Raw genomic sequence first — 24490 nt, 5'->3', positions numbered from 1 at the left:
ATGAGCTTGCTCGAGTGTATAGCAACAGAAGATGTTTTCATCTAGCGATTGCTATTACGTGCATCTCCACACAAATTCTACGAAGCACGTACATAGTAGATGCTTCTTTGGGCTAAACCCATACGAGAACCCCGCCGTATTTCCCCTTCCACTCCAGGCGCCCAAGGCCTCCACTGACGTGGAGGTAAGGCTGGGGCAATTGTCTCCCCTTACTGGTGCATTGTTTCGGCTACCAGTGAGTGGCTTCTGGGACATCCCCGCCACGGTCGGTCTCCCGTTGCGGATAACTTAAAAAAGCTTCCCGTATTACTGACCAGCTTGCCATCTGACATGTACTACGTCTTGCTTGCCTAGGGACTGGGTACATGCTTGTTGACTATTGAGAAAAATAGTCGTAAAAGCCATCATAGTTTTCGATTATGGTAGCTAGCGGTCAACAAAATGCCAAGTAGCGTTCGTCTCTGCGTTTCAATGGCCATCAAAATCCCCCCCACACAGTTCTCTCCTAGATTGGAAAGATGGGCGGTTGGAGTCAACCCAGTTGTCTCGCAGTAAGAGATTCGGATGATTGATGATGTAGATAGCTAGCTATCTAAGGTAGGTAGGCAAGGCGGGAAGGTAATTACTTAACATTTTTCTTGGTTGAATCTCGGTCATGGTTGTATTCCCCAAGCTTGTTGCTTGTGCCGAACACTGCGTGCGCCAGGATCCCGCACAGTCTTCCTCTGCTGCAGTGGCTGCCTGTGCCCCACCATCATCATCCTGGAAACAGGCTATTTGGCCTCCAAAATTGGAACACGACACGCAAGTCTGTACAGACAAACCCAATCCTCACCCACACGCAGCTTTACACTCTCTCGGCCCTACGTAAGGGGAGATTGGTGCTGCGCGTCTTTGACTGGGCATGACTTCAACCGTCAATCCTCCCACACACTAGACTCAAAGCCACCAACCATCCTCTCATCTCAAGCCGGCTCGTTCCCCACACTCCGACACTTTGCTTTGGGCTTGACGCCACACTTAGCGTTCCACCTCCTTTCCCGAGTGTTGAACACCAATTCTCCCGCGTACCTGGTTTGCCGAGAGTCAATTGTACAGAGCAACACAAGAAGTTCAAGCACCATTGCGACCACGACCACAGGATGCAGTCGGTGTCGAGATCATGGGGCAAACTGGTGGGCAAGGGGCCAGGCGACAATGCCAAAGTCTCGTTGATGCTGAGCGATTTTGAGGATGCCGACAAAATCCTTGTTAAGGCGAGTTGTCCAAGCTTCCCACCCAGCCCATCTTACCCCAAGCATGATCCCCCTGCCGTTACAGTCTTCGCACCTCATCTAACCATCTTTCACGCCCTTCCACAGATCATCGATAGCGCAAAGTCTTGGAGAGAGGCCTGGATTTCCCTCGTAAACTCACAGCTTGGAATAGCTACCGAATATGAAGGCTTATACGACCCAATCGTTGGGGCGACCGATGGCCACGGCAAGGAGATGATACCGACACCCGAATCCCAGCTACAGCGCACCCTGAGGCTGTGCGAAGTTTATCGCGAGCTCAAGGACGAGCTGATGGAGGAGATTGGCCAGATAGAACCTCGTGTCATAAAGCCGGCTACAGATGCTAGGGACTGCATACAGCCTATTCGCAAGACTATCAAAAAGCGGGAGAACAAGCGCCTTGACTACGAGAAGCAGCAAGACAAGGTGAACAAGCTCGCGAGAAAGTCTAGCAAGACGCCCAAGGAAGAAAGTCAGTTGGTCAAGGCGCAGGAAGACATGAACAACTTGGCAGAGGTGCGTCGAATCGCGGCTGATTAGGAGCATCAGCAAGGGATTGGCTCGAGTGATAACCGGGCATCATACTGACTTTGAATTGTCTAGGAATTTCACATCGCGGATGGGCACTTGCGGGAGACGCTACCGCACATCGTCAACGCCGCATTCAGCATGGTTCCGCCCCTGCTCGGCTGTCACGTTCTTATACAAAACAAGCTTCTCGGGCTTTACTACACCTTCCTGAACGGTTACTGCGAGGAAGTCGGCTTCCCATCGCCCCCGCCACCTATGGAGCAGGTCGTCGCCGACTGGACCGCCGATTTCAAGCCAGTCCAAGCTGAGATGGAACAGATTGGCTGCGTCTCGCGCGGCAAGGCCATTCACATGTCAATGCGCCTACCTGCCGAGCAGCCCGAGCAGCCTGGGGCCCGCCGCGTGGCCGCCCCGCCCCAACCGGACGGCCTACGCCGCACCTCGACCGGCCTCATACCTAGGAACGATTCCAAGGGCCAGCTCCAACGCATGTCCTCGGCGCCCGCCCCCGCGCCACCAGCCCAGCCTACCCCGCGTCCGGGTCTCGGGGGCGCCCACCTCCGCGCTACAGACTTTACAACGGCAACGGCACTCGGTGAGCCGTCATCGGCACCGCTTGTCGTCCGTCCAAGAACGCAGGGCCCGGTCGATTATTTCGGCCACGACCGGCCCTCGCACTCGCCCGCCAACACGCCCGGCGGGTACAGCCACCCGCAACCCCATCGCCAACCATCGTCATCCAGCATCAGTGCCGCCTCCATCGCGGCCAAGAAGAAGCCCCCACCGCCGCCGCCGCCGAAACCGCGCATCCCCGCCGCAAAACCGCCGGACGAGTTTGTGGTCGCCATGTTTGCGTTCCCGGGACAGGGCAAGGGTGATTTGTCATTCGAGGCTGGCGATCGGATTAGAATCATCAAAAAGACCCAGACGGCTGATGATTGGTGGGAGGGCGAGATTGATGGGCGCAAGGGTAGCTTCCCTGCTAATTATTGCCAGCCTGCTTGATGCATCGTCGAAATCAAACTGCGAAAAAAAAAAAAAAAAGAATCAAAGCGTGCTGAAAGCTTAGTGGACATTGAGCGACCGTTATTTCAAGCGTACATACATAGAAATAATTCCCGTTTATACTGGGCTATATTCAAATTTGTCTTTTTCTGCGTGCTATGTATAGCCTGCGATTCCGGAAAAAATCCCATATTGTCAAACTGCTGACATTAGTCACACATTTGCATGATACAAGCTAGGTATTGAAGTTACCCGGTATTGTTGACTTGCTGTATTTCTTATGCCAACTCAAAGTGGCATTCGGGCTATGAAGCGGAACCTGTTCCATTTCTCTTGTCTATTGTATGTATTCGTCTATCATCCAGTATCATGTTTCGCATTCATTCAACTTCATTTACTTCCAAAGGTCCCTCTGTTTTGTGTCTGTCATGCACACTCGAGGGTCAAGAAATGAGAGGAGGGTGTCCGGTGGGCCAAGCAAGCTTGATATTGTGTGTTGATCCAAATACTCAGACAAATCAGTGGAGTGAGGGTATTTAAGATCGAAAGCTAGAATAAGAAAGTCAAGGCATTGTGCAAATGAACTCTGCAAAGAGTACTGTGGTAAATTCAAGTGGGGTATCAAGATACAAGGGGCTGTGTCCATTTTTAAAGACCAAATAGAAAGACGAGCAGGGAAAAGAAAAAGAAAAAAAAACTCCTCTATGACCAATATGTATGCAGTTCTTCATGTGACTTCTCCAACCGTATGCAATATCAAAATGATTGGATTCACGAATCCACTTGTCCAAAAGGAAATGATCCTTGACTTATATGTCGTCGATCGCGGGCTGGTGCTGTGTTGATGGTAGCGGGCATCCTTGGTCGTCCTGACGCCCCCAAGCTCTTGTCATCGGATGCTGAACTAAGATCCATGGGCGTCACTGGACCACCGGGGCTTCCAAGGGGTTGCAGGCGAGGAGAGGCCGGCTTGGACAGGATGTTATACTGAACAGCCGTAAGATAACTCCCGGCAAGTGCGCTGGCGGGCAACTGTGATGTTCCCGACGAGATATCCCCACGAGACCTGGGAGGTAGGTGCAAGTTATGAAGAGCCGGGAGCTGATTAAGCGCCTGGAAAACTTCATCCGCACCAAGTTGTTGGATCTGGGTGCCGAGGACCCTGTGAGCGCCCAGGCTAGTCTGTGTAATCATATCGCGCTGGTATTGCTGCAGACGACGCCTAGCTTCGGAATCAGACCGGCTGTGACCTTTGAGTTGAGGTGCTTTCGCCCGCGTTACAGCGGGGTTCTCGGGTTTTGACATGACCGATGATGAGGAAGAGGCAACACTAGGTGACATCGAAGGGCTAGGATGCTTGGGAAAGTAACCATCGGGGGATGCTCCCCCGTGATGCGGTTGCTCCTTTGCTGATGCCTGCTTCGCCCGTTTCGCTTTCTTGCGGGCCTCCCAGTTTGTCGGATAGTATTTACCCATCGGCAGCAGGTTGTCCTCGGCGCCAGTAGGGTTGTACGCGGAAATCGATGGTGAGCTAGACTTATCAAAAGAGGAAGAGTGGCTCTTTGCTGCCATGGCACTGATGAGGCCGGAGCTTCCAGACCCGCCAGATTGAGCAGCCAATCCGGCAGTTACCGATGAGGATAAAGTGTTGGATGAACCGCCTTGCCTTTGTGAGCTATCTCCAGGCTCTGGGCTGCAGTCCACACCGGCCCTGGCAATCGATTTCTTCCGGGCTTCCTTGATGTCTGCATGAAAAGGATGGGTACGATGAACACGCTTCCGATCTTCGTGTTCAGGAAAATAGCCCCTGTGACGCAAGTTAGCTTCCTTATCTCTTAGACAGTGCGGTGCAAGCGATTGATAGCCTTTAGACATGATCATTAAAATGATACATTCTATGTAGTGTTCTGCACGCAACTCACCCTGGCAAATCTCCCCGTGCTGACAACGGCGCCGTCGGGGTTGGTGCCTGCTGGTTTCCGACCATCCGCTTCGCCGGCATCTCGATAGCAATCGGTCGACTGCGTTCCATATCGGCGTCTAATTTTCCGGTTGTCATCTCTGAAGCGGTTAACTGCAGGTCATCTTATAAAAGGCGGCCGAATTGACAATGTCAGTTTCGAAAAATAAACAGTTTAGGCAGTCCCAAAGATATAGATAGATAGGTGGATAGAAAAAAACAAATGCCAAGACGGTTTGTAAAAGCCGGCAGGCGAATTAATGACTTTCTAGAAGCAAAGGATGACGCAGTAGCTCATAGGATTTTTTGGATTTTTTTTTTTAGCGCGATAAGCGGACGCATGTTGTAGAGACAAGTGCACTCGGCGACCACGCATAGCCCATAATCCGGAGTGCAACGGGAATGGTGTTGTCCGGGGACTATTAGGAATCTCCATGAGTTTTGGCCGCTAGGCATGCCACCAATGCTGTAAGGGTCTCTCTTTGACGACTTGTTCAACCCTAGTGTGCCGTATGCAAAGCTCCTGTGTGATGACGAAGTCACCTCTAGGAAACCCTGAGACATGGCGCCATGGGTAGTGGACCCTTTCTTGGGCGGCCATTAAGGACCCGACAGGTGCTGGGGATGTGCCCTGTTTGACCGCATGGTGCTGTACACGGCGGGTAACTACCCCGCGATCGGCGGCCCGTACGCCACCCTTTGGCTGGGTTGGGGGGGGGGGGGGGGGGGGCTTATGGCAGGGATGGGCTGTTTTTGGGTGTTTGGGGGCGCAAACCAAAAAAAGAAAACAACCAGAGGAAAAAACCACGCAGCCCACACACAGACTGAGATCGGTAGCAGATACTGCACCGTTGCATTTCATGCTCCATAGACTCGAGGAAAGTGAAGGGATTGCAGAAGCCAAAATTCTCAACATACCAGAGGTTGTTTTCGAATCTCGAGAATCCTTAGATTCGAAGCTTGCCCACGAGCTAGCCAAATTACTTTGTCGATGGGCGTTTAGCTTGGGAGTTTCCTCTTTGATTGGTGTACCCGCAACCGACATGACAAACTGCTCGTCATCATCTTCGTGGTCTTGGTAATGGTCGTTCCGATGCGGCGAGGATCTGGCTGATTTGCCCTTGTCGTCCATATGGTAGCGATCGAATCTTCCATGACGCAGTGTGCCCGAGCCTGGCGATGGCCGAAACGATGAGGGGACGAAGCTCGACATGATGAACTTGCTGCCAAACTGCACGATGTTGATGATGTCCTCAAAATCCTCCCCTCGCAAATTATCGGTAGCTGAGCTCAAAATGGAGACTGAGGCAGCTTGAATGCGCAAGCCGCCGCAAGCAGGTGGGTACCTAGGTTCGTCAAGGGAGTTGCCACAACCGGGTGTACGTCGTATCTTGGTGGTATGTTGGTCCAGCTCGAGGTTGCGGCTGAAAACTACTCACTCAGGTCGTTTGGATGCTGTTGGGTACCAAACAGGGTGAGAGCAATCTCAAAGGGTGCCGTCTGCACTGTCAACTGTCCGAGTGGGAGACTCTCTGTGAAGATGGCGAACAGAGATTTTTTGGCGAAGCCGAGTACCTTCCCAGTTTATCTGCTTCCCGCACGAGGTTTCTTCTCGCTGGCTGGTGTTCAAGTCAACGAAATGCTCAACCGTGGAGGATGAATTATGTCTTCCAGAGGGCGTAGTTTCTGAAGAGAAATAAGAAAAATAGACCTCAAAAGGGAGGGAAATGCTGCGATTCATAAGCGAGAAAAATTCATGTGGCTTTATTTTTTTTTACGGACCAAGAGTCCAATCTGCACCTTCCACGATTGTGTGTTTGGCGGGCTATCACAACAACAACAACGTCTGGGGACACCATAAAACCACGGAAATCTAGTGGAGCCGTCAAGAAGATGGTGGAACTTTTGGCGGGGCTCTTCCACTCTCAGCTGTCAAAAAGTACAGTGAGTGGTTCTGGGGAAAGTGTCCGAGTAGTTTTGCTTGCTTTCTTGCGTGTGGAGAGGTTTGATTGCCAGAGATGAAATGAAAGGACGGGGGATCAGCCTTGAAAGGCATCAAATCTCGTGTTATCCCGTTGATGTGACTGACCTCTAGGTTGTCTGTCGTTCGTGTTACGCTGAATTTGAATCGCTAAGGCAAGGTACGGTACCTAAGGTGAGGTAGTCACGAATTCTCCGCCGCTAGGCACGCTGTTCTACCTTCCAAATCCGTTTCTCTGCAGTATTGTGCAAGGGTTCGTGCGCCAAGTGGTGAAATCCGATGATGTTCCGCATCAATGTCCAAGTCAGTTTACCAAGGGAAAAAAGAAGAAAAACAAGGTGCAAGAGGGATGGATGGGTTCTTGGGCATCAGATTTGCAATACTGTGAGTGTATGAAAGAGAAAACCGAAGAACAAGAAAAAAGGCTTCTGAAATAGGTCATGTAGGTTGGTAATAAGTCAGGGATCCCGTTGCACCAGGACAAAAGTTGCATCTGCCATCATTTGCTTGGATGACTGAACCAACCAAAATACGCGTACTCTTTGGTCGCGAACGCACCTCAGCAGTTAGGTTTTCGTTTGGTTCAGGGTCTCTCTGGCCTTACGGAAGTACGGAAAGGAAATATCGAACAAGGGGATGGGGGAGCTGACATGGAAGTCAAAGACACCGGCTCTTGGCACAAAGGGACAAGCAACCCATGTCCAACCGGGTGCAGTAGCGACAGCCTGCTACTGTAACTGAGCAAGAAACGAAACGGATTAAGCGTCGTACAGATAAAATCAAATAACTGGAGAAATGCATTCTCGAGCAAATTGCATGTAGAATTACGCACCCAGGGTTCAACAAGTCTCAAATATCGGCAGGGTTTCAGGCAGGCAAAAAGTACTAAACATAAAAAAAGCAGAAAAAAGGGAGGAGAGCAAGGAGAGGTGGTGTGTACCCACCCTTTTTTTATTTTTTTTTATTTTTTATGATCGACATAACTGACTACCACCACCGTGTGTGCTTGTGAGCAAAACAAATGCCCCCATCTTGTAATCAGCCAGCCACCAACCGCCCGTCACACATCACGTCTTTGGCTGTGCTGATCTTTATCAGCAGGTCCTATCTACGTTACAGTAGTAAAAATCACATACCGTAAATCAAATACCTTCTTGGGTAGATGCGTGTAGGCAGTACGTATCCGTATATCGCCTCAATTTCCATCCAAATTCTTTTTATGACAATGAGGAAAAATCCTGTTGAAGTCCTTTTGTTAGTCGTTGGTCCCGCTTTGTATTCTGAACGCGCGTCAATGTTGCAATCCGAATACCCCCAGTTATCAGATTTGCCGTACCGAAGATATGATAAGAAGAGAAAAAGAACGGTAAAACGAGAAGAAAAACCACGGGAAATAATGGGGCATCAATGCACCTTCCTCTGAGTAGGTAGACTTGGTACTGTATAGCTCTACCGTCACTATCACATAAGTACCCACTAGACACAGTTTATACACTCCTCCAAGTTTGTGGAGGATGCGGAGGATGATCCGTTGAGAGACCGCAAAAAAAAAAAAAAAAAAAACACACACACACACACACACACACATAATTCGAAACAAACGAACTGTCGACAGCGCTACTACTCTGCGCATAAGCCACGGATATATGCCGTGGTCGCGTCTGAAATAATTAATTGGGTGCATATGCGTCTGCGTGTTGCCGTATGCACGACGATGTTTTAGGAAAATCAACAAACGACGGTTGAAGGACGCCACACATTATTTCCGACGCAAGTTTTGGCCCTGTCTTCAACGCCAAACTTCCGCCACAATTTTTGACTTGGATGCTTTACATTCTTTGATGTTCCTATTTAGCTGTTCTCTGGTTTTTTTTTCATTTTATACCACGGGGAGCAGGAAAAAGAAAAAGAAAACAAGACTTAACACTTCAGCAAGGTGATAAGTTGAAGTGGAATGGAATTTTCTGCTTCACTGGTGGCTTCAAGCTCCTCTCATGGCGTGAGCCTCTCGTAGAGCGGTAGAGCCGCAAGGACAGGGCGACAGGTGTCCATCCAGTCAGACCATCCGTGGCTTGCGCCCCGGCGCATTTGGTGGCGAATCCTTGTCCCGCGGATATGGTCAGTCATAATCACGGCCTTTGGCCCCTTTGTATCTTGGCGCGCGTTAGTTCGCCTCTTGATAGCGCCCCTAAATATGCCCGTGAAGGGGTCCCCGTCATAACAACAGATTTTTTATCTCGACTTCACGCCAATGACCGAGAGAGAAAAAACAATATTCTGAATATCAGGCCTGCTGTATTTGATGGTTCTCGAGAATGATGCCTGGCCGATCTTATGCATGAGCTCCAATAGTATTGAAACAATATTTCACTTTGTCCAAGCAAAGGATAAATAGGAAGTGACATGTCGATTGCTCACACACTCAGGCATCAACCCAGGCAAATTTACCTTACCAAACAAACAAGGCCCTGTGTGCTGTTTGCTGTTACGGTGAATCCTAAGGCGGTCGCGGACGTTTTCCCCAAGCGGGGTCTCTCGGAAGCCGGCGGCATGTTACTCCACAGATCGTCATAGATTCATTCCTATAGTAGAAGTAGATGGACGTTAGTGGGACCCTTAAAACATGGTAGATCCACTTTACTGTCGATCTCACATGGGATACAGCCCGCACATTGCAGAGCATGGTTGCGTGGTTGGTGCGGGAAAACCACCACATAGCAAGCTGCAGCGTAAAACAGTGAACACTGTACGGTACACTGTCTCCCATAGATGACCAAGAGTTGCCACAGGCTCAATATCCGCACTGTTTCACTGTGATTGAAACTTTGTTGAAAAAATTAAAGGCTTGTATGTTGGAATTCGACAAGTAAGCCGAAACTCTATCTTGAGATGTCTATTTGATCCCCTGCAGATCTATGGAAGATTTAGTCAAGTTTTCTCCTTGTTTGGAGCGTTTAATCCGGGGGGAGAAAACGCCGTGAGGTTGTTAGCCCGAATTGACAAATATTAACACACGCTAAACATTTGCGCCTTACTCGGGGGAAGGGAAGCTTTTACCCAGGGACGATGACGTCACATGAATGCCAACACAACATGGCTAGTGCTAAAGTAGGTAGGTGTGCAGCAAGAGCGGCGGTTGCGACGGTAGGTGGAAACACACCTTGAAGCAACAGCGTGGGTGACGCGATGCAACTATTCTTTTGGTCGAAATGATAGACTGGAGAGGTTTCGCCATTTAAAGGTGAGATCGACATTGGGTATCTGAACGAGATTCGCGACCGTATTTCAGCACCGACGATCATCAGTGACAAGACAGGTCGCATAATGGTAGATCGATCAATGCTGAGTGGCTCAGTTTGCATGATTGCTTTGTTGTCCTGGCAAAAAAAAGTCGCGCTCCAGTTTGTCCTGGCCTTGGTCGTAGCATGTTTTTGTGCTAGAAATCGTGTTAAGGCAGCTCAGGGTTTGGGCACACACACATGCCGATCACTCTGCTCATGCCACTTAATCCAAGTTGCAAGCGATGCAAGACTCAGTAGTTTACAGTAGCGTACAGTGCCAAGCTTGGATAGCAAGTTTCAAATGTAAATGGCTGCCAAAGCTTGCCGCTTGAGAGCCACCGTATGTCCTTGTCAGTGTATCAGCGACTATGTTGCAGCAAGGGTACAAGTCTGGGTTCCCTCACCTTCGGTCAGTAATGTTGCAACCCGGGAAAAATAATAAAATTTATGTTAATCTCATTGCGTGTTAAGATAAAATTAATTTATTATTAATGCCTATTAATCGTGATTGACCGGGGGAAAACCAAGCAGTATGTGGTATCTTGAAATAGAAAATCAAAGGTGCGTATGAGATGAATGGGTATTCCTGGAAGCGCCCGCCATGATAAAATGATCCCCCACACGCTTGCTCCCCACACACTCATTCAGAAGAAACTTGAGAAGTCAGAACGTTCAGCGCCATCGCCACAGTAGGGTTTGAGAGGGGAGACATGAAAAACAATGCCTTGAGAATGGGAAACGCATCAAAAGTAATGGGAATTGTTGGTGTCTGTCCTTCAGGGTTTGTTTGGGACCGATCAGGTTTGTTGTCGATCTTGCCCGGAGCGCACAACTACTGCTCCCCTCTTGGACCAGGCTGAGGCGTATCTTGCTCCAATTCTTTGTGATGGCAACCCCTTTCCTGCCCAGACTGGCTGGTTTTGGGGTTATCCAATAATCCATGACTGCGTTTCGACCCACGTTCAAGGTCTTCCAACTCCCGATCTCTCGCCGGGTCAATAATTCCGTGAGAAATCCCATCAGACAGAGCAATGGTTGATAAGCGTCCAGTCGGCACCTAAACCCTGGCCCGGCCGGTGAAGCGGGAGCGGCGCTCGCGGTGGCTCCACCAATAGACTCCGCTGGCGATCGCGATTATGAGCCACAGTAGGGCGTTTGCAAGATCCACCCAAACGGCATTCTTCATGCGCTGAATGCCCTGGTCTCCTTCAGGGTCCTCGTTGATGTACATGCTTCCAAACACTCCAAAGACTGCGATCCAGAGGATGAAGAGAATCAAGTTCCAGATCGGCACACCGGCAAATCTTAGAACGAACGGGATCAGGTAGACCAAGGTCGTAAAGACTGAGATGCCAGCGACGACCTCGGCAAACACCCACTTCGGATCCGCAGCGACGCCCGATTCGCGGGCTCTGGTCAAGTCGACACCGTAGAGCCCGCAAACTGTGAGCGCCAGGGCGAACGCAAAGAAGTGAAGGACCATGAAGGCGATGTAGCCCTTCCCATTGTGAAGAGGATTCATGGTTGCTGAAGTGCGGGCGTGTGTCGATCTTGAATTCTGATTTCCCGATTTAGTTGATGCGACAATTAGGAATGCCCACTGCGGTAATGGCCTGCTAGGAGGATCCCTGTGAGCCACGAGTTGGGCGATGGCAGTTGACAAGGCGTGTTCGGACGAAAACGATCGTACCTCTAGTTGTAATGGTGGTAGTTGTATGATTGGGACTCAGGTTTGTCGGCCCCCCGTCCAACTGTGTTTCTTTGTGATGTAGAAAAGTTCGGATGCGCCGATATAGCTCTAGGGGCGGTGACGTCTTGGTCCACCTAGATATATGCTTCTGTCTAGCAAGATGACAAGGTTTGGAATGTGGCTTGCGTAGTGTAATGCTAGACTTTAACTAGGCCTTGAAAACACTGAGATTAAAGAGTTGAGGTTGGAATCGTCGGAACTGTAGCGGCTCACTCTGTTTAATACGCAGAACAACAAATGGAATATGGGCCGGATGCGGTTTTGGAAAACGAGAGAGGCCGTCATAAAGTCATCAATTTTCGAAAGGTGGGATCATACAAATGGGCCTTGAATGCCTGCCTATGACGCACTTCCGGTCTGTTAGCAAATTTCCATGTCATTGTTTGGGGCTGGTCACCGACCATTTTCTGGCTCTCGGCTGACCGGGGTGGCACGGGCCAACCGAACATGATTCGTGCAGCACAATAGCCTGCTGTCGGTACAAGATTTGAATTGCCAAGGGAAGGCAGGAGCTTCAGGGACCAAAGCAACGAAATCCGACGCTTCTCCATTTCCTCGCAGACACTTCACTGCTTGATCATCTTCGTGCTAGTTTCTGTGGCCCGTGACCATTTTCTATTCATGTACCCATGTACTACTTAGAGCGTGTAGAGCTCCAAGCCATCCAATTCGCGGATATCTATGCGGCAGCGATAGATGAAATAAATACGGGTTGCCCAACGCCGCAAAACGCCATTGCAATTTCTCAGGAGATCTGATTTGTGCCAACAATAGCACGAGTGTGCCTTGAGATCCTACTACACGGGATCAATAGCTAACAAGGATTCACGAGGCAATACAGTGGCGTGCATGAGAATGCTGTCTTCCACCCCTCTTTTGTCTCTTCTTCCTACTCCGTAGCTGAGAGCGCCCGGTGAATAGGCAACTTCTGCACCTAGACACCATCACAAGGCTGCCGTATGATGTGACTACCGAAATCAACTACCTACCCTGGCCACTAGGTAGGCATCTTATGCAACTTTTTATAAGCGCCGAATAGGACTTTGACCCCAGAGTGCACTTTTGAGGCCTGCGATGGTGGTCGCATCCATATCAATGAGCATCCTTTATCTTCTACGCTTTTTGTCCTCGTGTGGGTTATTCGCAGAGCCCCGTCTTCTATATATACAAGCGGCCCACTTGCTTCATCTTCCCTTTTGATGTTGCATCGAATTGAGACTTTCCCCAGAAACCCGCTTGTGTTTCCATCAAAGGTACCCCATCAAGCCTCCAATGATTTTGGAGTTGAGCCTATGCTGAGGTCAGTTCCGGTCTCCCCTCGATCAATGCTCGTCAACAAAGAGGACTATGCTAATGATGTCAATATTGCTGACAGAGCTGTCCCTTTACATCATTGCCTGTTTCTGGGGCTCGTCCCTGAATTATATCACGAACCAAATAGAAGTCTGTTTGGTGGAGATGTAAAACATCATTCGCCATAGCCGGACAGTGTGTCGGATCATGTGCCAGCAAGTGTCGGGCGCACGTAACACAAAGGTGTCTTCCGGTTCCGGGCATATACCTGTTGCTCCGGTTGTGGCATTCCGGGCTTCACAGAAAAAAGATGTTTCTTTTTTTTTTTTTTTTTTTTTTTTTTTTTTTTTTTTCCCCTTTGGGCGCCATTGGCCGGACACCGCAAAGAGTTCGGCATTTCAGTCTATGGGTAAATCTGACATTTGTTTTATTGATCCCCTTTTTCACAATTTTTTTTTCTGTCTTATTGGGGGATTTACTGTCCTGTTCCCGTATGCGTGTAGCTCCCGAGCTGCATTTGCCTACTCTGAGAGCCTTACCACACTAGGCAGATCTCCCCCGCTGAGTCCATGTGAATTGACCTGAATTGGCCAGGCAAAGCTTCAAAGCTGACAAAACTGAGCCGGACCACATTGAACCCAGATTATTAGCTGGGTTCGGCAGGGTGGCATGTTACGTTACTGGTGAAGTCTTTTCTCAAAGTGTGGAAAGATCGACTCTTCACATCTCCTTCTGTTGGAAACTACCTGGTATGACCGCAATTTATCACACATCTCGCATTTCTTCATGCTGGATCAAGCCTGTCTGGAGTACCTAGTCACTCCTGCAACTTTGGACGTTATGCTGCAATGGCTTGTATGCGCAGCGGGCGATTTTCGCTTTGTGCAAAGGTCACAAAAAAACCAAGGCAAAAACCCAAGCCATGCGTTCTGGATCAACAAAAAGAAGGCATTCGTCGCAGTTATCACTGCCACAACTCAAAAACTACCGTGACTGCCCGACTTGACTGGGGCGCACAAATCGAACTTGGTGCATTGGGATTGTTTTCTCGTTAACAGGCCAGTCTGACTTCATCTACCTCAAAGTTCGGGCTCACCAAGGCATTCACCCGGCCCATCAACCCCTTGGTTGCCATGTACTGTTGCCTCGCCATTGAGCAAACCTTCCACGTCAAAACTGACCGCCAGCGAGTTGCCTCCGACGCTTCAATCGTAGGGCAACGGATCAAATGACCCTCTGCGCCCCCCGATGTTGATATTGACTACGTCAGGGCCAATTTCCCTCGAGGGACCTCTGAGTTTCTATTGGGACCTCGGCTTCCTCCGCATTCATTTCCTTTGCTCATCGGCGCAAAATGGATGGGTATCGAATCACGATGTGGAGCAGGAACAGCCATTCTCCTTTTGCGAGGGACTTATTCTATCGCAAACGCTACGCCCATCACAGCGAAGACTGCTCTAAAGCACGGATTGGGCGTGCTTGTCTTTGCGTTTGCCTACATAGATGCCTCACTGGGATTTGTGCGAACAACCTCAGGTTCATGGATAAAAAGCGAGGCCATGTCGTCTCTCCGTCCCTCCTTCCATTACTGTGTGTATCAAGCATCCCTCAAGCCAAAGTTCCTTTAAATATACTTCCCTCTTTGCAAAACCCTGCTCAGACGCCACATAGCCCATATCTCTTCGCAAACACGACCACATATTTATCCCCTCATAAAAATGGGTTCCAAATCCAACAGTAATCGTTCCAGTGGTTCGTCTTCTAAGGAGGACAAGAAGAAGAATAAGGACGCTGTCTGGTATTGCGTACGTTCGTCTTCCAATAATCCGTTTTCTCACGCTTTTACAACTCAACAGCCACATTTCCCGCTCCTGTCTCTGTGCCCCTCGCATCCCAGAACCTCGTGTCCACGGTCCTTGCACTGAGAAGAACGGCACTGTATTCTGCTGCCCAGGATTTCACAATTGTCCCCTATACAATATTCCCAAAAATGCAGTCAACAAGAAGTTAACAAATCTTGAAACAATCCAGTCTAATTGCAAATACGGTCCTCTGAACAACACCATCGATACTACTTGCCCATACCCGGGTTGTGGTCATAAACGTTGCGGGGACTGCAAGGTTGAGATCGTCGATCAACCCAAGTCCTGATCGCCCGAGAAGTTCATTGAGGCTCGACACACGGCACGCGAGGCGCACCCAACGACCGAGGGTTTTTGAACTTCAACAAAAGAGAAGGTGTTTTCCTATTCTGTAGACCCATAGCGGGGCTTGGCGTATACGATTGGGAGTCCGGCTGTTGTTTTTACTGGGTTTTTTGCTTGTGGCACATTGACAAGCGGCGTTGCCTTATTATACTTGTGTCAAAGCTTGGCTTTGTCAATGTACTAGACTAGACCTAGAGGGTGTGTTGCAAAACGTTTAGATCAATGTCAGAATTGGGATGTCATTTCCCCCCTTTTTTTTCTCGAAGGTACCTTGTTTATCCACTTGGTGGCCTTAGGCCCGGAAAGGAGAACGTTGATCAGTCTGCGCGGATTGGGAAGCCTGCGAGGGCATTATTGGAAAATGGAAAAGGAATTGTACTACGATGAGAAAAAAAAAAAAAAAAAAAAAAAAAAGCAGAGCCGCATCGGGACGAAACGGAGGATGCTGATGTTTCTGAGTGGTTGAACCAAAAATACCAATGCTTGGACTGGGTTGCTCTGTGTGGTGGCTACACGACGAACGAATCACTTGCTTGCCTGGTGACATTGAGCAATTAGAAAAGCAGGGAAAGAAAAGTATCAAAATGTCGGGTTGATATTATGCCGATGTAGGAGTTCAGTCCATTGCGCAGTATGTACTGCGCACGAGGTCAAAACTAAGACGCCTAGATTTTGCTCCTGCCATGTGTGCGCGCGCGCGCGCAAGCTTGTAATATGATGCTAGTAGTTCTGCTGGGGTGCAGATCCTTACCGGGGACTAAAAATGAGGAGAAGCGACGCAGTTGCGAATCTTGGATTTGGAGTTTGCTACGAATCGGGCGCAAATTTGCGGTGCAAAAAAGGCGACCAAGTCCACACCCTGATATGAAGGCAACCGAAAAGCCCCTTGGCATAAGTAGATAATTTCCTGGAGAAATAGAAAAAAAAAGTGTGCATAGTCTGGAGAGGTTCCAGGCAGGGATTCTTCCTCATCCCTTTTCCTCTAGGGAACTAGAATGCGGTGCTCAGAGTGGGAGTAGTCGACTGCCCTGTTGAAGCTCTAATGGACGGGGTAAAGATACAGCTTTCAACTAACACCAAAGGCATAGCTGGAAGCTATCCCGTGGAATCGTCACATGGTATCTAAGAATAGACCAAAACTAGAAGCTCATAACTGGGTTTTGCTTGAATGCGCAGACGATCTACACGCTGTGCCTCTGGGACACGACTCTGATATCCAAAAAGCAAAGTGACCTCCCTACGGAGTAGACCATTCGGGTAGGGTTTCCAGCCCAATAAGCAACCTGATCATAGAAAATGAGATGAAGCAGAAGCATCCATCCTGATTCCTTTTGTGAATTGGACTTAGACTGGTGAGTCAAATTCAACAGGTACCTTACCCATCCCGCGCCGCAGACATGCTTTCTCAGCACACCCTACCCTGCACTGTTTCCAGGAAACGCGGGGTGGCACAACCGGTAACGCCATCCACCGACCGGGGAAGGATCCTACAACAAGTCTTGGTCTATTCTAGAGTCAGATTGACGCCTCAATTCGTTGCATCGTTCCCTACCGATATACGGGTAACAATCCCGGAGTCAGTCGGTATTATGGATCAACCTCTGTCATCGGATTTAGCACCGCGGATGAGAAACCCGGTCAGAGTCGTGTCCGATGCCTCGGCCCCTCTTTGAAGCGGGCTACTACTTATTCCCGAATACCGCAGGAGCAGTCCCTAAAAAGATGTTTGGAGATGGCCAAAATTAAACAAAGTCAACGACTTTTTTTTTTGAAGGGAAGACCTAGTTTAAACCTGTATTATTGGTATTGCGAACCACTGTTTCTCAAGGCAACTCGACGGGCCACTCACCTGCATTTGTTTGACGGCAAGACGAAATTACTTGGATAAACTAAGCCCAGTTGGCAAAATCTACTCTTTACTCGTTGCTCGCGCCCAGAGAAAAGCAACTGCACAGCTACATCGCTGCAATGACTGCATCATCTCCCCCAGCGCCCGAACCTACCGCCGCTGCCGGCCCTCCAGCCGAGCTGACCCCGCCCTTTCACCACATCCCAGGCCTGCCAAATTTTAGAGACATTGGAGGTTACGCCACAGCAGCAGCAGCAGCAGCAGCAGCAGACAGCTCAACCGATCAACAACAGCAGAACGGGCAGAATGGGCAAAAGCTCTTCAGAAGGAACCTGGTCTTCCGAGCGTCAGAGCCGTCCAAGCTGACCGATGAGGGCGTAGCAAAGCTGCAGAACCTGGGCATCACGCACGTGTTCGACCTGCGCTCTGCTGACGAGGTGAAGCCCCGCGAGGGCTGGGTCGGCTCCAAGATCAGGGAGTGGGATGGCGCCCAGAGGGTGTTTGCGCCAGTCTTTACTGATGAGGATTACAGCCCAGAGGCCATTGCTAGGAGGTGGGGCCAGTTTAGTGAGGGGGACACGGTGAGTCCCTTTTTTTTTTTTTTTGTTTAATTGCCTTATTTTCTTTCTTTCTTCTTTTTTTTCTCCTGTGATTTTTCCACAAATTTTTGACCCCAGTCGAACTGTGAGAAAGCCTCGTGGGTTGCCTGTGACTGTCTTGAACTGGGCGCAGTCTCCAGTCTTTGCGCTTCCGAGCAATCCCGCTGCCTCACCGCAAAATGGTTTGCTTGACATGAGCGCACCTGGTCACAGTTTGGTTCCCGGGGTAAAAATGCGCCTCGTCTCTTGAGCCTCCAGGCATCCCTTATTTTTTCTGCTTCGAAAAACAAAGGATCCCCCATACACCAGCTAACCAAGATTTCGCCACCGCTTTCCCCCCTTTCCTCAGGGCTTCGTCCTCGCCTACGAGCGCATCCTAGAGGTAGGCGCCCATGCGGACCACCCCTACGCGCCCTTCCGCAGCATCCTCGCCCACCTAGCCAGCGAGGAGGAGCCGACGCCAATCCTGGTCCACTGCAGCGCGGGCAAGGACCGGACGGGCGTCATTTGCGCGCTGCTGCTCAGCCTGGCGGGCGTAGAGGACGAGGTCGTCGCGCACGAGTACAACCTGACCGAGATCGGGCTGGGCCACCGCAAGCAGGAGTTTGTTGAGGCCCTCGTCAAGGGCGGGCCCCTCAAGGGTCAGAGGGACAAGGCCGAGAGGATGGTCAGCGCGCGGTAAGTTGGTTGTGTTTTTTCTTTTTTTTTTTCGTTTTTTTTTTTTTTTCTTTTCTACAGAGGATCTGCTTTGTTGCCTGCTTTTTCTTTTCTTCTTTTGTTGTGCTTTCTTTCTCCTTATGTCGGGGTCAATGTCACCCCCCCTGCGGTATCCTGATCCCTTTCGATGCCTTTGGTAGTATTGGCCCAAGGATCTGGGAGCTCGAGTCATTTCCCGCATCAAGGCGACTGACAATGTAACCTATAAAAAATAGAAAAGAAGCCATGCGCGCTACCTTGACCATGCTGCGTGCAAAGTACGGTTCCGTCGAGCGTTATGCTACCGAGTGCTGCGGCATGTCGACTGAGGCGCTCCAGCGGCTGCGGAAGAACATCCTTGTGGATGTCGGGAGCAGCGGCGAGCAGCCACTCGACTGGAGGAAGCATGCAGAGTATGTGGCGTCTTTACCTGGAAACACCGAGGCCCAATGAGTAGTAGACTTAGACATGAAGGGCGCCACATGGCATGTGCTCATACGAGCTCAGATAGAATTTGGTATATATCTCGTGGTACAATTTTGAAACATATGCTACAGAGCTCACTTGGACTATACTCGAGACCAAGGGGATGATACAGCGGGACGCATGCTGCGTTCCAAGGGAATGTGAAGCCTCAAAAAAGGGGAAGCTTACTCCACCGAGGTAGGGATCTTGACCTCTCCTCTCTTACGGTCATAAGACGCAACACCATACCTCACCCCAACGCCCTTCAGGCCCCTGCCGTTGTGACCAACTTCGTCAACGTTGTAGTCCTTGAATCTGAACTCAACACCACGCTTGTCGTTGACACGGGTAATAAGGCTAGCCTCCTTCTGTGCGGCCTTCGTCACCCTCTCGGCGATCTTTTGCTCCGCCTCGGAAGTAGCTTGACGGAAAGCCTTGGCTGCCTCCAAGGGCGCGACACCTTCGACATTGATCTGACGTTCCATCTGGACAAGCTCCGGGTGGGGGATACGCTCATCGGTAGACTTCAGGTAGCGGTTAAAAGCCTTGGCGGCATCCTCACGGTTGAAATCGCGGGATTCGGACACGGGGAAGAAGAGTTGTTGCTGAGTGTACGGGTGAACGACGACCTCATTGAAGTTCTCATGGACTTTTTGACCATTGGGATCATCGTAATTGGTTTGCGGGAGCAAAGCCATAAAGGCCTTGGCGTAGGGACGGGCGAGGGGCTTATTCTGTTTCGGCAGGCGCCATTGAGGCTTTTGGTTAGTATATGTGATGGCATGTTATCGGATGCAGTGTAATTGTCAAAGTTGAAAGTTCCCAGATCAGAGAGGCTCGCAAAGCTAAATGTGTAACCATGGGTGCTTGTCTTCAAGACTAATCGAATTTTTATTTGGAATCATCATACGGGAGGCGGGAGGATGGCAGAAGTATTGGAGGAAAACCAGATAGATGCTTACATTTGAAATCCAGTCCTTCTCGACCTCCTTGAGCCTGACGACCGCGCCGATCCTCCTGATGTCGACGCCGAGCTCAGCCGAAACCGACTTCATCGGCTCGCCCTTGAGCATGACCTTCTCCCAGATAAGCTCCCGCGCGCTCTCCGAAAGCACCGGCGCGCTCCTGAAGTTAGGGTTGAGTGGGAAAGGCTGGGACGCGTTCCCTGAAATGTATTGTGAGCCCTCATAGGGCCTGCTCTCGAGGCTCTTGTACTTTTGCTCGTTTTGCTTCATCCATTGCCGCATCTGCCTGCGCCCCAGACGTCCGGACGCCGGGGCCGTTGCGGAGAAGGCCCTTGCATTGCTGGGACACCTCTGCGCCGAGGTTGGTATTGATGGTATTATCGTCGATGCCGTAGGGACGGAGGGTGAGGAAAAGTGAGATGAGACGGATTCAGCAACGGGCCGCCATGAGCTGGCCTGTACTGGTAATCTAGGAGGCATGATGGTTTAAGGTTATGATTTACAAAAAGTTGAGGATAGAAGATTTGTTTCGAGAGAGAACGGTAAGAAATCAGAGAAAAAAAAAAGTACAATGGTAGCCTGTGACTTCTAATATAGCTCACAAGATCTCGTGCTTCCACGAGCTCAGCGGCTGCTTCAGATCATGCCTGAAAGAAAGCAAATCTTAATTAGCAAGCACGCCGGCTGAAAGAGGTAGACGCAGCGCGTTGAAGTGGAATATCGTTTGATATATCTGGGTATCACAGGCTTTGAAAGCAGAGAAAATAAACAGATGATAGCTCCCAAGTACGGTTGAAGAAAAATTCCGTGGCAGTTCAAGACCAAGACAAGTGGGTCCCGGCGGTCAAGGTGGATAATTGATTCGCCGACAAACCGAAATCCAACTTTTAATGATCTGCACGTGACGCGTTTACAGGCTCCTCATATTGAAACTATCAGCACAGCAATGACAGGCACCGTCCTGACGAACCCACTCGTGCAAGATCGAGGGTTACCATAGAAATAACGTGTAACAAAATTTTCTTCGAATATGATTCAACCATATGCGATTAGGTTGGGTCGAACGGACAGGAAACCTTGGCACGTGACCGCTTTTCCGTTTTGCTCCATATTATCACGTCACTGTCGACAATGTTATTTATACCAGAAAACGTGCTCAAGTCATGATTATGTATTTAACCAAATATTCCACAGCCAACCCAAGCGCCTTGTAGCAATCCACCAAAAGAAGCGGCGGAATCAGCATTCAAAAGGGGCCACAGTGTGAGGTCCAACATCACCAAACACAAGCTGCGCAGTTCGCGGTTTCTTCTATCATGGAAACCTATTCCAAGTCTTCAGGGGACTGCCATGTATTCTGCCCCTGTATATATCTCTTTCGTGTGCTGTCAGAGGCCCTTGGTATTTTCTACATCGTACACTTTTCAGGCGGCGACAGTTGTGCCACCATTGTATGCTGCTGTGGTCAACGAGGACCGGTTCTTCTTAGTCTTGGCCTTGGCAGCGGCCGCCTTCTTAGCCGCGTCCTGCTCGTCGCGGTTCTGGGAGAAATCCTTCCACTTCCTCCATCCGTCAAAATCAATGAGCGCTTGCATGCAACCCCATTCCATGATCTTCTTCTCGAACCATACGAAATTAACAGGCTATAGGTATCTTGTCAGCAGAACGCTTCATTATGGGGGAGACCGAGTGACATATAAGTGCACATGTGGAATCATGATGGGGCCAACTAACTTTGGTGAGGAAATCGTTACATCCCGCTGCCAACGCCTCGTGACGATCGCTCTGTAACGAACTTGCCGTCAGGGCGACAATGATAACGGGACTCTTGAACATGTCGGTGTTGACCAGCTTGTCTTCTTCGCTTGGCTCTCCGACTACCTCCTCGGGTGCGCTGTCGGCCGAGGACGAGAAAACGCCAATCGAGTTGACACGCTCGAGCCTACGGATCTCCCGCGTCGCCTCCAAGCCGGACATGACTGGCAACTGAATGTCCATGAGCACGAGATGGAAGCCTCCTTGGCGCCACTTGTCGACAGCCTCGCGTCCGTTGACGGCCGTCTGCCACCGCACTTTGAGCCTCTTGACAAAGACTTCGAGCAGTCGCAAGTTGATTGGGTTGTCCTCTACTATCAGGACGTTTATTGGTGGTACACCACCGCTCAATATTCCCGGAGGTAGGTTGAGGCCATCGAGGGGCTTCTTCTTTCTAGGTCGGGCAGCAGGGCGGGGCGAGGCAACGCGCGGCGGCGCAAGGGCCGGAGGGGTTGCCACATGTGGAGCAGGCGCTTCGACTGGTGGTGGTGTAGGCATCGGGGGAGCCGAAGGTGGAGGTCCAGAGGCTTGTTCTACTGTAGGGAAAGTATAAGAGGCATCAGCAAGGTTGGTCCGGCGCTCGACGGGGTTCGAAGCAAAGTGGAATCAAATGGGTCACTCAAATGGGTCTGACATACCCAGGACGGTGCCTGCAGGCATCTGAGCTGCATGGCCAGAGTTGACAAGATTAAGGATGGTGGGGGATGAAGTGTGCTGCCGACCCAGTCGTGGCCTTTCGGGTCTGCTCGTGTAGGCGGTGGTCCGGCGAGTCCCACCAGGCGATGGTATTTGAGGAATTTGGCCGGTGGTGAGCACACCTATGCTGTGAGGTTGTGCCGATGTGCCATTAGGGAGATGAGAGGTTGTTGCTAGTACTGCGGGGCCAAAATAGTCTGTTCCGGCCTCGGGAGGGCGATGAACATCGTCTGTAGATGCTGGCGCGAAGTAGACCGACGCCAATTGTGGTGCATGCGGTGGACCGGCTCGCGGGGATGGCCTAGGAGTCCTACGAAGAGGAACGTCGATTATCAAAGCATCGTCGACCGTCTGACCGCCGGGGAAGTAAGCGTCAATCGTTTTGCACATGTGTTCGTCGGGCCCCAATTGTCGCTCTCTCTGATTCTCGCGGGGGACTATTCGGAGAGTCAAATCTGGCGAATCGAATTGCCGACCCAGAGAGTTGGCGTATTTCCGCAGGATCATATCTCGCACGTCATCAACCATATCGTCCTCGTTTATCGTGATGAGCGTCGGCGACGCACCGGGCCGCCTCACCCATACCTTCCGCCGCCTGGTCATGGTCGTGCCAGTTAGACTCTGTAATGGTCCACCGCCTAGGTTTTGAAGCTCATCCGGGTTGGCGGATCCCAGAAGTGTACGAAGAAGCTGGGCGGAAATCTGAGCTTGCACGCCGGCCTGGGACGATGACGAGGACGAGGGGGTTGGAAATGCAGCGTTTGGTCTCCTCGCCGCAATAGGGCTACTGTGGGTGGAATTGGGCTGCGGGCGTGGGTTCGTGTTCGGCGCTGAAGTCTGTGCAGAGTTTGCTGTCGCAGGCGTTCCTAAGCCTAGGCCTGCGCGTGGGGTTGGCTCGCCGCTACCGCTGTGATCGACGACCTGTGATGGTGTGTGCGTGATCAAATCCTCATCAGTTGTCGTGTGGGGAGAATCGGTGGTGGTCGACGAGTCCTGGGGGTACTCGTTGATGCTTGGTAGTGCGGAGGATTGTGGATCCTTGCCCATCTTGGCGTTAGCGTCTGCCAGGTTGCTGGCAACGGGTTCGCTGAACTTTGAGTTTGATGGATTTGCAGGTGCTGATTCGGCTGATGAGCCAGCCGAGCCTGAACTTTTTTCTTGAGTTCGCTCTCCCGCTCCCTGGTCCTCTTGCGTTTGTGTTTTGGGTTCGCCGGCCTTGGGATGTTCGTCTTTTGTAGTGGTGGCCGCCGCGGCACTGTCTGGTGAGGTCCTTAAAGAATCGCTGGGTGTGGCGATCGTAGTGGCTGTGGTTTCCGTCGCGCTAGATTTGCGGGTTGCAGCTTCGGGGATTTCTTCGAGCTCGACCTTTGAGAGGGGGGAAGACTGTCGAGTTGACTCCGGCTCCGGCGTCATGGGGACAGTATCGCCATCGCTCTTATCGGAGTTTTTGCTGCGGTTGTTAACTGTCACTTCTAACGAAGGAGGTCGCTGGCCTGTGAGTGATCGTGTTCGGTCGTTGCTCCTGGTCGACGACGCGATGGATGGAGGAGTCGAGGAGTTCCGTCTCTTGAACTTTGCCTTGAGTTTGCGAGCAAGATCTCCCATAGCAGGGAGAGACAAGCCCTAAAGCCCGTGTTTCGCCTGGCGGATTTGGGGATTTATTTCAAGTTGGTCGTTTTCGAGAACTGATTCATTAGAGCCGTTCTCGTTGTGGCGGTGGTAGCAACGCCTAGGTGCTAATGGCGGGTCCGTTCGGCAGCAGGCGAATAAGCCGTTGCAAGGGGGAAGCTGGATTGGATTGGAATGGATTGCGATGGAAATGTCACCACGCGACGAGACAACACCACACGACACGCTCCAGTGACCGACCGACTCAACTCAACTTAACCAAAGCCAAGCTGGCCTATGTCCTTAAGGAGGTATGGAACGTTCCTAAACAGGAAACGGTAGAGGAAGCTATCAATGAAAATGCTGACAATTACTTGCAGGTTACAGCAAACGAATAATTAGTGGCAATGTACCGTAGCTTGGGTTCCTTGCGAAATGAGCACGTCGATTGAAAGTAGACTAGAGTCGGCCGGATCAACTGTTCCGTGGATGGGTATCGTAACGTCTTGGGG

At 50.7% G+C, this 24490-nt stretch overlaps 6 protein-coding genes across 6 annotated transcripts in view; 2 read left to right on the top strand and 4 right to left on the bottom strand.

Moving 5' to 3' along the window:
- Positions 1-1142: 1142 nt before the first annotated feature.
- PgNI_10479 (uncharacterized protein) lies at positions 1143-2813 on the top strand (the record flags this gene model as incomplete). Its single annotated transcript, XM_031130450.1, has 2 exons — positions 1143-1793; positions 1881-2813. The coding sequence occupies 2 exons, from the start codon at positions 1143-1145 to the stop codon at positions 2811-2813; spliced, it is 1584 nt and encodes a 527-aa protein (XP_030980412.1).
- A 467-nt stretch (positions 2814-3280) lies between these two features.
- On the bottom strand, positions 3281-7609 carry PgNI_10478 (uncharacterized protein). Its single transcript, XM_031130449.1, has 5 exons — positions 7405-7609; positions 6863-7294; positions 5692-6392; positions 4736-4898; positions 3281-4620 (listed from the first exon to the last, which is right to left on the bottom strand). Exons 3-5 carry the CDS (start codon positions 5984-5986, stop codon positions 3585-3587), a joined length of 1494 nt encoding a protein of 497 aa, XP_030980413.1. The 5' UTR covers positions 5987-6392; positions 6863-7294; positions 7405-7609; the 3' UTR covers positions 3281-3584.
- A 3066-nt stretch (positions 7610-10675) lies between these two features.
- Positions 10676-11557, bottom strand: PgNI_10477 (uncharacterized protein; the record flags this gene model as incomplete). Its single annotated transcript, XM_031130448.1, has 2 exons — positions 10676-10867; positions 11099-11557. 2 exons carry the CDS (start codon positions 11555-11557, stop codon positions 10676-10678), a joined length of 651 nt encoding a protein of 216 aa, XP_030980486.1.
- Positions 11558-17253: 5696 nt separating this feature from the next.
- PgNI_10476 (uncharacterized protein) lies at positions 17254-18882 on the top strand (the record flags this gene model as incomplete). The annotated part of the gene is made up of 3 exons (XM_031130447.1): positions 17254-17715; positions 18083-18411; positions 18666-18882. 3 exons carry the CDS (start codon positions 17254-17256, stop codon positions 18880-18882), a joined length of 1008 nt encoding a protein of 335 aa, XP_030980487.1.
- Positions 18883-19079: 197 nt separating this feature from the next.
- Positions 19080-20339, bottom strand: PgNI_10475 (uncharacterized protein; the record flags this gene model as incomplete). Its single annotated transcript, XM_031130446.1, has 2 exons — positions 19080-19652; positions 19857-20339. 2 exons carry the CDS (start codon positions 20337-20339, stop codon positions 19080-19082), a joined length of 1056 nt encoding a protein of 351 aa, XP_030980488.1.
- Positions 20340-21004: 665 nt separating this feature from the next.
- Positions 21005-24490, bottom strand: part of PgNI_10474 (uncharacterized protein) — a 3500-nt gene continuing 14 nt past the window's right edge. Inside the window, exons 1-3 of the mRNA XM_031130445.1 lie at positions 22313-24490; positions 21594-22210; positions 21005-21502 (exon numbers count right to left, since the gene is read on the bottom strand). The exon at positions 22313-24490 is cut by the window's right edge and continues 14 nt beyond it. Coding sequence (XP_030980489.1) covers positions 21284-21502; positions 21594-22210; positions 22313-23975 — 2499 coding nt within the window. The 5' untranslated portion in view covers positions 23976-24490 and the 3' untranslated portion in view covers positions 21005-21283. The remainder of the gene's footprint in view (positions 21503-21593; positions 22211-22312) is intronic.

Source organism: Pyricularia grisea, chromosome VII (genome assembly GCF_004355905.1).
Source record: "Pyricularia grisea strain NI907 chromosome VII, whole genome shotgun sequence".
Taxonomy (NCBI): Eukaryota; Fungi; Ascomycota; class Sordariomycetes; order Magnaporthales; family Pyriculariaceae; genus Pyricularia; species Pyricularia grisea.
This window is presented reverse-complemented; position numbering and strand designations above follow the sequence as displayed.